Genomic DNA, 12,425 nt, shown 5'->3' on the forward strand with positions numbered 1-12,425 from the left:
AACACATGAAAAAATGCTCCAAGTCTCTGATTATCAGAGAAATGCAAATCAAGACAACAATGAGATATCACTTCACTCCTGTGAGAATGTCACACATCAGAAAAGGTAACAGCAGCAAATGCTGGACAGGGTGTGGGGTCAAAGGAACCCTCCTGCACTGCTGGTGGGAATGTCAATTGGTCCAACCCCTGTGGAGAACAGTCTGGAGAACTCTCCGAAGGCTAGAAATGGACCTACCCTCTGACCCTGCAATTCCCCTCCTGGGGATATATCCTAAGGAACCCAACACATCCATCCAAAAAGATCTGTGTACACATATGTTCTTGGCAGCACAATTTGTAATAGCCAAAACCTGGAAGCAACCCAGGTGTCCAACAACAGATGAGTGGCTGAGCAAGTTGTGGTATATATACACAATGGAATACTACTCAGCTGTAAAAAATGGTGACTTCACCGTTTTCAGCCGATCTTGGATGGACCTTGAAAAAATCATGTTGAGTGAAATAAGTCAGAAACAGAAGGATGAATATGGGATGATCTCACTCTCAGGCCGAAGTTGAAAAACAAGATTAGAAAAGAAAACACAAGTCGAACCTGAAATGGAATTGGAGTATTACACCAAAGTGAAAGACTCTGGGGTGGGTGGGTGGGTGGGGAGAATACAGGTCCATGAAAAATGATGAAGGAAATAGTGGGGGTTGTATTGCTAAATGGGAATCTGGGGAATGTTATGCATGTAAAAAAAAAATAAAAATAAAACAGCTTGTGGGCAATTAATCTCTTGAAAAAGACTGGTAAATGATGTGGGGGGGAAGTTTGGTACTGATTATTAAGACTTTTAAAACTCTGCTATCAAGGAATAAGCACTTGTTTTTGAGCTGTGATGTTTTCATTGGATTTTTTTTCCCCCCAGTGAGGAGGGATAAAGCGAATTCTCTCTATTGAGTCAACTCCATGAGTCTAGAATCAGGAGCTTTTTCTGAGAAGTATGTGTGGTGGTCCATAGGATGTGTGCAGGCTTAATGCCAGTGTTCCCCCCCCCCCCGACCCCAGAGCACTGCTCAGCTCTGGTTTATGGTTGTGTGGGGGATTGAATTTGGGACTTTGGAGCCTCAGGTGTAGTAGTCTCTTTGCATAACCATTATGCTATCTATTCCCTCCCCTTGGGTTCTTTATAAATAAAATCTTTTATAATAGAAGAAAAATCAAAGGAATGGTGAATCCAGAGCAAGAAAAATATTTAGTTGTTTTTCAGTTTATAAAATGGTTGTCTCTCCTGCTTTCTGTAAACTTTGGATCTTTTCCCAGAGCATCAATCTTTTTACATAAGTATATTGCCAGGGTCCGTATATTGTTGCATTTTAAAAATTCATTTGTATTGACTGCTTAACAATATTCTGTTGTATAAATTTTTAATCATTTTATTTTTATCTGAGAGAAAGAGGAGAGAGAGACTGAGACCAGAGCGCTCTGATGGGCTCACTGTCTCTCTCTCCTTCCTTCCTTCCTTCCTTCCTTCCTTCCTTCCTTCCTTCCTTCCTTCCTTCCTTCTTTCCTTCTTTCTTTCTTTCTTTCTTTCTTTCTTTCTTCTTTCCTTTCTTCCTTTCTTTCTTTCTTTTCTTTCATTATTAGTGATTTAATAATGATTAACAGGATTGTTAATCCAATTCCATACAATTCTTTTTTTTTTTTTTTTTATTGCCACCAGGATTGTCATTAGGGCTTCGCATGGTCACTATGAATCTACCACTCTTGGTAGCCATTTTTTCCCATTCTATTTTATTTGACAGGAAGGACAGAGAAAAATTGAGAGGAGTGGGGGGCAGCGGGGAGGAGATAGGGAGAGAGACAGACACCTGATACAGGGAGAGATTCAGAAAGGTGAGACACCACAACACTGCTCCACTGCTCATGAAGGTTCATCTTTTCCATAATGCTCGCAGATGGTGGCCAGGGCCTCCAACCTGAGCCCTCGGATGTGGCAAAGTAAGTAATCTACAAAGGGAGTCATCTCCTGGCCCTTCATAATGTTTTGACGCTTGACTGGACAAAGCCTGACTCCATGTGTTTCCTTATTATGCACATTTAGGCTATTCTTAGTTGTTTCATCTTTCATATAAGTCTTAAAACCATCTTATTAAGTTTAATGAAAATCTCGGCTGAAATTTTGATCAGAATTGCGCTGAATCACTAAATACATTTATGGGAAGTTAGCCTCCTAATAAAGCCTCACAAATTTCCCTGAAGTGATCATGTATTCTTTTGTTAGATTCTGCCTCGGATACCTGATATTCTCTTGTGTCAATGGAGTTGATATTTAATAAGTAAGCAACAAAACACCTTTACTGGCTTGGTTTTTGTAGACTGGAAATTCATTTTGTTTGTGTTTGGGCGTTTTCCTTATGTCTAGCAACCTGGCTAACTTTTCCACTATCTTTAGCTCTATTCCTCTTTTCTGTATTCTAGGCAGACCATAATTCCATTTGCATATTACAACTGTCCTTTTTTTTCTTATTTTTTTTTCATTTTCAATTCTTAGAACTGTTGTCATTATTATATAATTACAGAGGCTAGAACTTCCAACACATTAGTGATTATAGTGAGAGAAGTTGAATTAGAGAGAAGAGAGGACAGAGGATAGGAGACACATTTGCTCTTGAGCATTACATGCTTTTTTCCCCCCAAATCATTTGATGTATTAGGAAAATGACTTCATTTATTTATTCATTTTCATCTTTTCCCAATTCTAGTATCACTTTATTGAGGAAATGCTGATTTGCAGGATTTTTTTTTGTTGTTGTTGTCACAAGGGTGCATTTCCACATCCCCCAAGATAGGAATGAGTTACATTTCACCCTCAAGTAAGTCACTATCTTATTCCACCATAGAGATTGAGGTCCCCAACCTCCCCTGAGTAGCCCTTTCTCTCTCCTTCTTAGGCCCTGAATCTATAGTCCATTCAGGATTTATCCTGGATTGTTCTTTGCTTGGCACGGAATGGTTTTGGTAGTTGGCTGGGAGAAGTGTAATGATGAGGGAACTTGGCAACATAAACCTTTGTAATTTAGGAAGGGGATCAGAATATGATCACATTCTGGGGTCAAGGTTCCAGTTGAGGTGTTTCATGATAAACCATGACTACAGAGAGACTTGGTTATAGTCTGGGAGCCACCTGATCAAGAGGTAGACTGGCCCTCTTCTTCTGGTATTCACTGTTCCATGGCAGCCTTGGCTAGTCCCTTGGCTTTCCTTATCCGTCCAGTCTCCTCATCTGCCTCCAGCTGTAGGTGCTGGGATTATCTAGGGCATGGGTGTTTGCAACTAGAACTGTGGACTAGGTGGGCACTGGAGGCTTGAACCACAACCGTTGTGTATCGTAATGTGTGCATTCAACTGGATCTAGCCCCAGATTTTACATTTCTAACAAGCACTGGAGGGGATGGGGTGGGAGGAGAATGCTGCAGAATTCTAGGCTCATAATCACTGAGATGATTTCATTTATTCTTTGTTAATCTTACTTATTTGAAGGTGCTCATTACCTGGAAGACACTTTGCTAATTCAGCTGTGGAGAAGTGGTTGAAAATAAGTTAAGAGACAGCCCTTTCCATTAAAGATCAGACAGTCTATGGAAAGAAGCAGTAAAACCAACACTTGGTGATTAATTACCTTGACACAGTCATGACTGGAGCCACAGAGACAAATGCAGGCTGCTGATAAGCCCTAATAGGGCGCGTTCACTGAGCTAGTGGGACACTGATCTGACTCATGAAGCACAGTAGCCTCAAGAGACCTGTGCTGTGTCCTGAGGCTCCTTCTGGCTGTGGGAACCCGTTGAATTCTTCCTTCTTTTCCAGAATCACTTGACTATATTTAGTATATTGACCCTCTTCTGTTGTGTTTCCCATGGTGGCCTGAGTCAATCCATGACTTTCCTTATGCACTTGGTCTCCACTTCTTTCTCCCTTCTGAGCTCCAGATCCAGGCTCCTCTCCCTCCTTCTCTCTCTCTAATTGTCTTTTATTGGACAGAGACAGTCAGAAATTGAAAGGGAAAGGGGAGATAAGAGAGGAAGAGAAACAGAGAGACATCAGTTGTGCTGCTTCACCACTTCTTAGTTGCCTTCAAAGAGATTTTAGTTTTCAATTTTATCCTGTTTTTCTACTCTCTTGTCACTAATACTGAAAGGTGATTCTATTCTTTTAAAAATGTATTTATTTATTTTCTCTTTTGTTGCCCTTGTTTTTTTTCATTGTTGTAGTTACTATTGTTCTTGATATTGATGTCGTTGTTGTTAGATAGGACAGAGAGAAATGGAGAGAGAAGGGGAAGTCAGAAGGGGAGAGAGAAAGACAGACACCTGCAGACCTGCTTCACCACCTGTGAAGCGACCACCCTGCAGGTGGGGAGCCGGGGGCTCAAACCAGGGTCCTTACACCGTCCTTGTGCTTTGCGCCACACACGCTTAACCCACTGCGCTGCCACCCGACTCCCATGATTCTATTCTTTTAAGAATTTTTATCTTATTTTACTGGGAGGCTAATGAATTACAGCACATTTGCCTACGAATGTGTAAGATTTCCCAGTTCTGCATAACAGGTATCTGCTACATACTCTTATCTCTCTCCCCCAGTGAAGACCCCAACCCCCCGTCCCCCCAAGTCCCCTGTTCCATTTCCTCCCCCATATCCCTTGCTTTGGTGCAGTGTATCATCCTCAGTGCCGTGTTCTCCCTTTCTAACTCTGTATCACAAATTCCACCTACATGTGGAGTCATCCCGTATTCATCCCTCTCTTCCTGACCTATCCCACCCAACACAGTGCTCTGGTCTTTCTCTGAGTCTTTCTATCTCTCTATTAAAATAAAACATTTAAAAGTATCATCTTAAAAATTAACACTGTTGTTATGAAGGAAGTGTCTAGATTTATTGAATTTTGAGTCCCACCTGTGATTGCCTTGGCAGGGCCAGACCACATGATTTCTTGGACTAGATGTCCCCCACCCTGCTTTACAAGCTAGAGTTAGATGTGAGCAATTGACTTGGAGCATCTAGCCAGGACCATTAAACTGCTCTCTACTGCTGTGTGTTTCTATAGTCTGCTAGCTGCAGTTTAATCAATTTTAAGAACTTAGAAACTAGACAAACAGGGAAACCCTCCTGACTGTTTAAGACTCTTTTGGTCACTTTTACTGAAAGTGACAGAAAGCACAGTCACTCTAAAATTAAATATAGTTTCTCTCCAAGTTTCAGCCCTCAAATTCTTTCCCCCCCTGGTGTGAGACACTAAGCAAGCACCCAGACATGGCATATCACTGTGTCAGGTCCTAATTGGTATGTTCATGTTCTTTTCATGAATCCAGACCCTCCTGGGACCTCACAGGTTGGCAGTACTCTCAGGGTGAGGCAAACTTCAGACTTCAGAGATTTGGGTTATCATAGCCAAAAGGAGTTGGGAGGCTGAAAATCCACTCTCTGGTAGCAGCATAGTCTCCCAAATGCATGAACAAATAAGGGATAATTAGGCCCCTCTTTTTTATTTTTAATTTTATTAGTGATTTATTAGTGATACACAATATTGTAAGATAAGAAGGGTATGTAATTCTACACCACTCACACCACCGAAGTTCTGTCCAGTGTTAAGTGCCAAGTTCTCCCAAGGTTATGAATATTGGTTGATTGATATGTATATATATATATGGCTATACATAATTTATTTATTATTTATTCCCTTTTGTTGCCCTTGTTGTTTTATTGTTGTAGTTATGATTGATGTTGTTGTTGGATAGACAGAGAGAAAAAGAGAGAGGAGGGGAAGACAGAGAGGGGGAGAGAAAGATAGACACCTGCAGACCTGCTTCACCTCCTGTGAAGCGACCCCCTTGCAGGTGGGGAGCCAGGGGCTCAAACCGGGATCCTTACACTGGTCCTTGCGCTTGGTGCCATGTGTGCTTAACCCTCTGGGCTGCTGCCTGACTCCCCATAATTTTTTATTTTGTTTTATTAGGCCCCTATTCTTCAATCCACTATGCAAGGTGATTTTTATATCTCCTCACATTGAAATCTCAGTGGTGGAGCTGAGTTCAAAAGTGCAAGGGGACTTGTATTGTTATAGGAGACAGGCAGGGCTGGAAGGGGCTCAGAGCTAAGATAAGCTCTGAGCACAGTGGGGGCCTCATCACTGGCTCTCTTCTGGGAAGTCTGGGCTTAGTAGAGCACAACTGGAATCTCCCCATGGCTTTTCTGAAGATGGTCTGGGTGGGTCATGGAGCTAGAACCTGGGAAGTCAGGTCTGTCTTTTATTACTTTTTTTTCCGTGAAAATTTGGTGGTGGTTACAAGATCCTTGCTCCTCTCAGTCTGCCTCCTTGGTCTTAGCACCTGGGCCGGCTGCGTGCTGAAAAGTAGAACAGGGAGCCAGGCGGTATCACAGCAGGCTAAGCGCACATGGTGCAAAGCTCAAGGACTGGCGTAAGGATCCTGGTTTGAGCCCCTGGCTCCCCACCTGCACGGGGGTCACTTCACAGGTGGTGAAGCAGGTCTGCAGGTGTCTATCTTTCTCTCCCCTTCTCTGTTTTTCCCTCTTCTCAATTTCTGTCTGTTCTGTCCAACATCAGTAACAACAACAATAATGACAAGATGACAAACAAGGGCAACAAAAGGGAAAAAATAGCCTCCAGGAGCAGTGGATTCATACTGTAGGCATTGAGCCCCAGTGATAACCCTGGAGGCAAAAAAAAAAAAAAAGTAGAGTAATCTTGTCCTGTTGCAAGAGGCCCTGGTCCTGGGAATCTCTGCTCTGACAAAGCTCCAGGACAAGTGTCTGAATATGAGAATGGTGGACCCACAGTGACGCATTCTGGCCCTTCACACTCACTAGTACTTCTCTCAACCTCCTCCTTCCCCATCTTAGTTTTCTGAGACATTCTGTGGGTGAGGGGATGCAGCCCTGTGAGTTTTAATTATGTAGAACCATAGCACCTTTTTCTGACAACCTCTGGTTTTCAGTTTGTAGCTCAACTCTGAATCTAGTCAAGGCGTTCTCCCATAATTTATTATTATTGTTATTATTATTATTGAAGCAAAAGGAATGTTCTTGCTCTTATTTGATCACATGTTTTCAGTGAGGTGGCCTCTGCATTTTTACCTTTATCCATGACAGTGAGAAGGGGCACTTATGTGGGTGGGCTGATGCTTTTCCTCCAAAGCGAAAGCCTCATGAATAAAGCATGACTTCTTCCTCTTGTTAGGCCTCTCTTGCTGCCCTGGAACTCTAGTCTCTAGTTTGCCTTTGCTATTTTGGCCCATGGAAGTAGCAATTCTCCATGGTGGGTGTGAAATCTGTACATGCCTTGACCTGTAGATCTTCCATCCAGTGATGCCCAGGAAGCCTGCCAGTGCTCTGAGGACTGGTGCTTCCAGGGGGGACAGTTTTGATGGACAGCTGCTGCATTGATTTAGCCACTGTTAAACTCTAGGGTTGAGAGAAATGCAAATAGGTAGTTAACCCTTGGCAGAGAGCTGCTATTTACTAACCCCAGGGAGCAGATCCTGGGCCCCCACTTGCTTTTGACAGTTGTGACTTTCATTGGCCTCTGCCCCTTTCTGAGGTGGTTTAGATTCGCCTGGTGATGGATTGTTTGCAGTCTGAGTGATTCTTCATTCCCGTGGATATCCATAACTTGTCACATCGGAGCTCAGCCTCCTTTGAACGCTTTGCCATGCCGTTGAACATATTGGGGAAATGTGCTTGAATACCATGGCTACTCCTGGCAACCTCCACTATAGGTATCTTTTTTTAAATTAAAATTAAAAAAAAATATTTATTTTCCCTTTTGTTGTCCTTTTTTATTGTTGTTGTAGTTATTATTGTTGTGGTAATTGATGTCGTTGTTGTTAGATAGGAAAGAGAGAAATGGAGAGAGGAGGGGAAGCCAGAGGGGGAGAGAAAGACACCTGCAGACCTGCTTCACTGCTTGTGAAGAGACTTCCCTGCAGGTAGGGAGCCGGGGGCTGGAACCGGGATCCTTAAGTTGGTCCTTGTGCTTTGCGCCAAGTGTGCTTAACCCACTGTGCTACAGCCTGACTCCCATAGATATCATTTTATCAGGCTAGACAAGCTTTGGATCTGGTCATTTGGTCAGTGTAGTATTGGGGTTCCAGAGCAGGGATGCTTATCAAAGCCACTGCCATTATGTGGCTACTTGACTGCTATCCTATGCTTGGCCCCAAAGAGCTCCCTCCCCTCTCCTTTTTCATCATGCTTCAGGTTCCCTGTTGCTAGGGTGTCCCCCTAGGGTCCCCCCCCAGCTGAGGGGGAAGACCAGAAGATTCCACGTTGAGGAATTGTTCTGTTTATCTTTTCTGTTAATTGTCTACAGACAAGTTTTTTTAATGCTGCCATGGGCGTAGGGAAATTTATAACACCTCAACATTTCTGAGGACTTGTAGGGATTTGTGGAGCAGCAGTGGAGGTAGGAAAGACTTCCAGCAGGACTTCTGCCTGGGCCCTGAGTCTATCTATTGGTTAATAAGGTTAATAAAGTAAAGGAATTGGACCTGGGCAAGTGGTGTACCAGGATGAGTGCACGCATTACCACATGCAAGGACCTGGGTTCAAGACCCCAGCCCCCACCTTCAGGGAGACAAAGGGGAAACTTTTGAGCAGTTAAGCAGTCCTGCAAGTCTTTCTCTTTCTCTCCCTCTCCACTCCTCCCCTGTCAATTTCTCTGTCCTGTTAAATAAAAAAAAGAAAGAAAGAAAAATGGAAAAAATGACTGCTCTGAGCAGTGAATTCCTAGTGTAGGCACCGAGCCTACACATAATTACAAGAACAAATAATTAAAGCAAAGGAGCCAACCTTGCCAGAACCCAAGATTTGGACTAACGCTGTTCCCCTCACTGCACTCTGTGATGTGTATAATACAGAATTATTTAATTATGGACTGTGCCCACCACAGGTTCCTGGTATGGTCCCTTCTCTGTGTGCTGCAGGGATTCCTTGATAGTAACTTGCGAATACAGCTTTAGGTGGTGGTCATATTTTTGGTGAGCTGCATTCCAGGAAAAGATACTTAAGTAGAAATGACTGAAGGGAAACAGTTTTTTTCTCATGGAAATAATCTTGTAAAAATGCTTTCAGTCTCCTGAAAATGATTTAAAATGAATATAAAACATACATTTTGGTTTTGTATGTAAATAGTTACAAAACCATGAATATCTGTCACTCTATCTATCTACCTATCTACCTACCTATCTATCACTCTATCTACCTATCTATCTATCATCTATCTATCTATCTACATATCTATCTATCTATCTATCTATCTATCTATCTATATCTCAAAGCCAGAGCACAGCTCACATCTGGCTTATGGTGGTGCCAGAGACTGAACCTCTGCCTTAGGTGTGAAAGTCTTTTGCATAACCATTGTGCTATCTCCCCAGCCTCCCATGTTTTTTTCACCTTATTTTTTCACTACTAGTGATTTAACAGTGGGCTACAAAATGATAAGATTTTACATTCACATATGTGTGTAAATCACCACACCCCTCTGTTACTACAGGCTCACTCACCCCTCTTTAATCACCATAATTCTCAAGATGTCTAGGAGACAGTTTGTTTACCCTCCCCAATTTATTTGTTTTAGCTATTTATATTACACATCTAGTCTTTCAGCTGTTTACTTCTTTCACTTAGTGTAATCATCTCCAGTTTTCATTCACTGTGTCCCAAATAATAAAATCTAATACTTTTAAATTGTAGAGTAATATTCCAGTGACTATATACCCTGTAGCAATAACTATTATAACTCCCCATGTTCCTCCTTTTTTCTTTGTGTATGGCTGGCAAAAAAAAACAAAAACAAAAACAAAAACTTAACATGCATAGAGGTTTGAGCCCGGCTGCAGCTGTGCTGAGGATGCTTTGTTGCTATTCTCCACCCCCTACTTCTTTGAAAAAGTCAGTCTAGAGCAGTGAAGCCCCAGCAATAACCAAAAAAAGTTAAGGAACTTTTTTTTTTTTGTTTGTTTGCTGCAAGGGTTTCCTCTGAGACTTGACTCCTATATGATGGATTGATCCATCCTCTCCTCTCCTCTCCTTCCTTCCTTCCTTCCTTCCTTCCTTCCTTCCTTCCTTCCTTCCTTCTTTCCTTCCTTCCCCTCTTTCTTTCTTTCTTTCTTTCTTTCTTTCTTTCTTTCTTTCTTTCTTTCTTTTCTTTTCTTTCTTTTTCTTCTTTCCTTTTTTCTCTTCCTTTCTCTTTCTTTCTTTCTTTCTTTCTTTCTTTCTTTCTTTCTTTCTTTCTTTCTTTCTTGATAGGGAGTGAAACACAGGGAGAGAAAGATTGAGAGAGACACCGCAGCACTGCTTCATCACTGCTCCTGAAACTTTTGATGTGCAGGTGCTCCCACATGGTGGCTGGGGATTAGAACTCAGGTCCTTATCCATGGGAAAAAGTGCTCTCTACCAGGTGAACCATCTTAAGTTTCCTATTCCATAACATCTGTACCCCATTAGCTGTTGTTGGGCATTTAGGTCATTTCTGTATTTTGACTATTGTGAGTAGTACAACTATCAGTCTGCAAAAGGATGCACATATTCTTTGAAATTAGTTACAAGCCTGTATTTAATCAAATAACCTTTACTGTATGCAGTGCTGTCTTAATGCAATGTCTTAACAAGATATACTACTGACCAGAAGTTTTTTTTTTTTTAATTTGATGCCTTAATTTCAATGAAATTTTAGTTTTTTTTTTTTCAAGGTAACTGGGACTGAAATGTTAGCATGACCTACAGTCATTGGATATGGTTTGGTAGAGAAACAGTAACTTGCAACTTTTTGTTTTTTGTTCTCTGAAGAACAACTGAATGAATTTTCATTTATAGAGTCACTATTAGCATACAATACTGTATGCTTTCCAGAAATGTCACTTTGTACTCTAACACATATTTATGCCACACGCACCACCAAAGATCTAGTTTTACTCACTATTATAAAATTGACCCCTTTAACCAATTCCTCATTCCTTCCTTGGCTAGAGTCTAAGTTGCTTTTGTTGTGTAAAGCTGTGCCTTAATATTCAGCAGGTTCTAAACTGATTAACTGCACTTCCTGTTTCTTATTTCTTTAGAAAACCGTCAAACTTGCTGTGTCAGAAAGCAAGATATTGAATTTGAGCAAGCAGTATGTGAGTAAACACTTCAGTGGTCAAGTTAAGAAAAGTCGGGAGTTGAGCCCCGGGCTCCCAGAGCTAGAAGACAAGAAGGCAGCCTCCAAGGTGCTGGCCCATCATGGTCTAATAATCCCAGCCTGCCTTAACTGGGCAGAAGGCGGTTTGCTTGTATAGTTTTCAAAGACCCTATCAGCTGGTTAAAATATAGTCAATTCATGGTATATGTCATGACTTCAACATGACATATGTCATGGGTTACTGTGGGATGTTCTGCATTATTTTATTGGAACAAAGTAGAAGGGGGCTGGGGAAATGGGGCCAACAGTAGTGCAATAGACTGTCATGCATAAGGTACCAGAGGTCCCTGGTTTAGTCCTCTGTATCACCATAAGCCAGAACTGAACAGTATTTCATTAACAAATAAACAGGGGAGATAGCATAATGGTTATGTAAAAAGACTTTCTTTTCTGAGGCTCCAGAGTCCCAGGTTTAGTCCCCATTCACCACCGTAAACCAGAACTGAGCTTGGCTTTAGTAACTTTAACAGATTTTCAGAAAAATAAAATAAAAAGAAATTCTTTTTTTAGAAGAATTAGAAGAAGGCATGAAATTCAAGAGAATCTTTCTTGAATGACTTCTGAAAGGTATCCTGGAAAGACTTCTTTCTCTCTCTCTCTCTCTTTCTTTCTTTCTTTCTTTTTCTTTCTTTCTTTCTTTTTATCACCCCCCCACTGGGGTTATCACTGATATGCAGTGCCTTCTGGTGGTCATCCCCCCCCTTTTAAAAAAGATGTTAATTTATTAGTTGGAACAGAGAGATATTGAGAGGGAGTAGGGAGATAGCAAGGGAGATGGAGAAAGAAAGAGAGAGGAACACCTGTAGCATTGTTTCATTACTTAAGAAGTTTCCTTCCTGCAGGTGGGGACTGGAGGCTCCAACCTATATCTTTGAGTGTGTTAATGTATATTCTCAACTAGATACAGTGCCACTCATCCCCATTGCAGGGACTTTTTTTTTCTCTGCTTAATGATTCTTTAAGAAACCAAACCAGGTGGGGGCCGGGTGGTAGTGCAGTGGATTAAGTGCACATGGCATTAAGTGCAAGGACCAGCGTAAGGATCCTGTTTTGAGCCCCTGGCTCCCTACCTGCGGGGGGGGGGGGGGGGTCCGCTTCATAAGTGGTGAAGCAGGTCTGCAGGTGTCTATCTTTCTCTCCACCTCTCTGTCTTCTTCTCTCTCCATTTCTGTCTGTC

The 12,425-nt window shown here is 41.9% G+C and overlaps 1 protein-coding gene across 7 annotated transcripts in view; it reads left to right on the forward strand.

Moving 5' to 3' along the window:
* Positions 1 to 12,425, forward strand: part of FRMD3 (FERM domain containing 3) — a 358,746-nt gene that overhangs the window by 77,441 nt on the left and 268,880 nt on the right. For 2 of the 7 annotated variants that reach the window (XM_060199503.1, XM_060199505.1), the window contains exon 2: positions 11,130 to 11,276. The exons of 4 other annotated variants lie outside the window; for them this stretch is intronic. In XM_060199503.1, the coding sequence (XP_060055486.1) occupies positions 11,130 to 11,276 (147 nt within the window). The remainder of the gene's footprint in view (positions 1 to 11,129; positions 11,277 to 12,425) is intronic. One more of the 7 variants, XM_060199504.1, reaches the window with a different exon arrangement.

Source organism: Erinaceus europaeus, chromosome 10, assembly GCF_950295315.1.
Source record: "Erinaceus europaeus chromosome 10, mEriEur2.1, whole genome shotgun sequence".
Taxonomy (NCBI): domain Eukaryota; kingdom Metazoa; phylum Chordata; class Mammalia; order Eulipotyphla; family Erinaceidae; genus Erinaceus; species Erinaceus europaeus.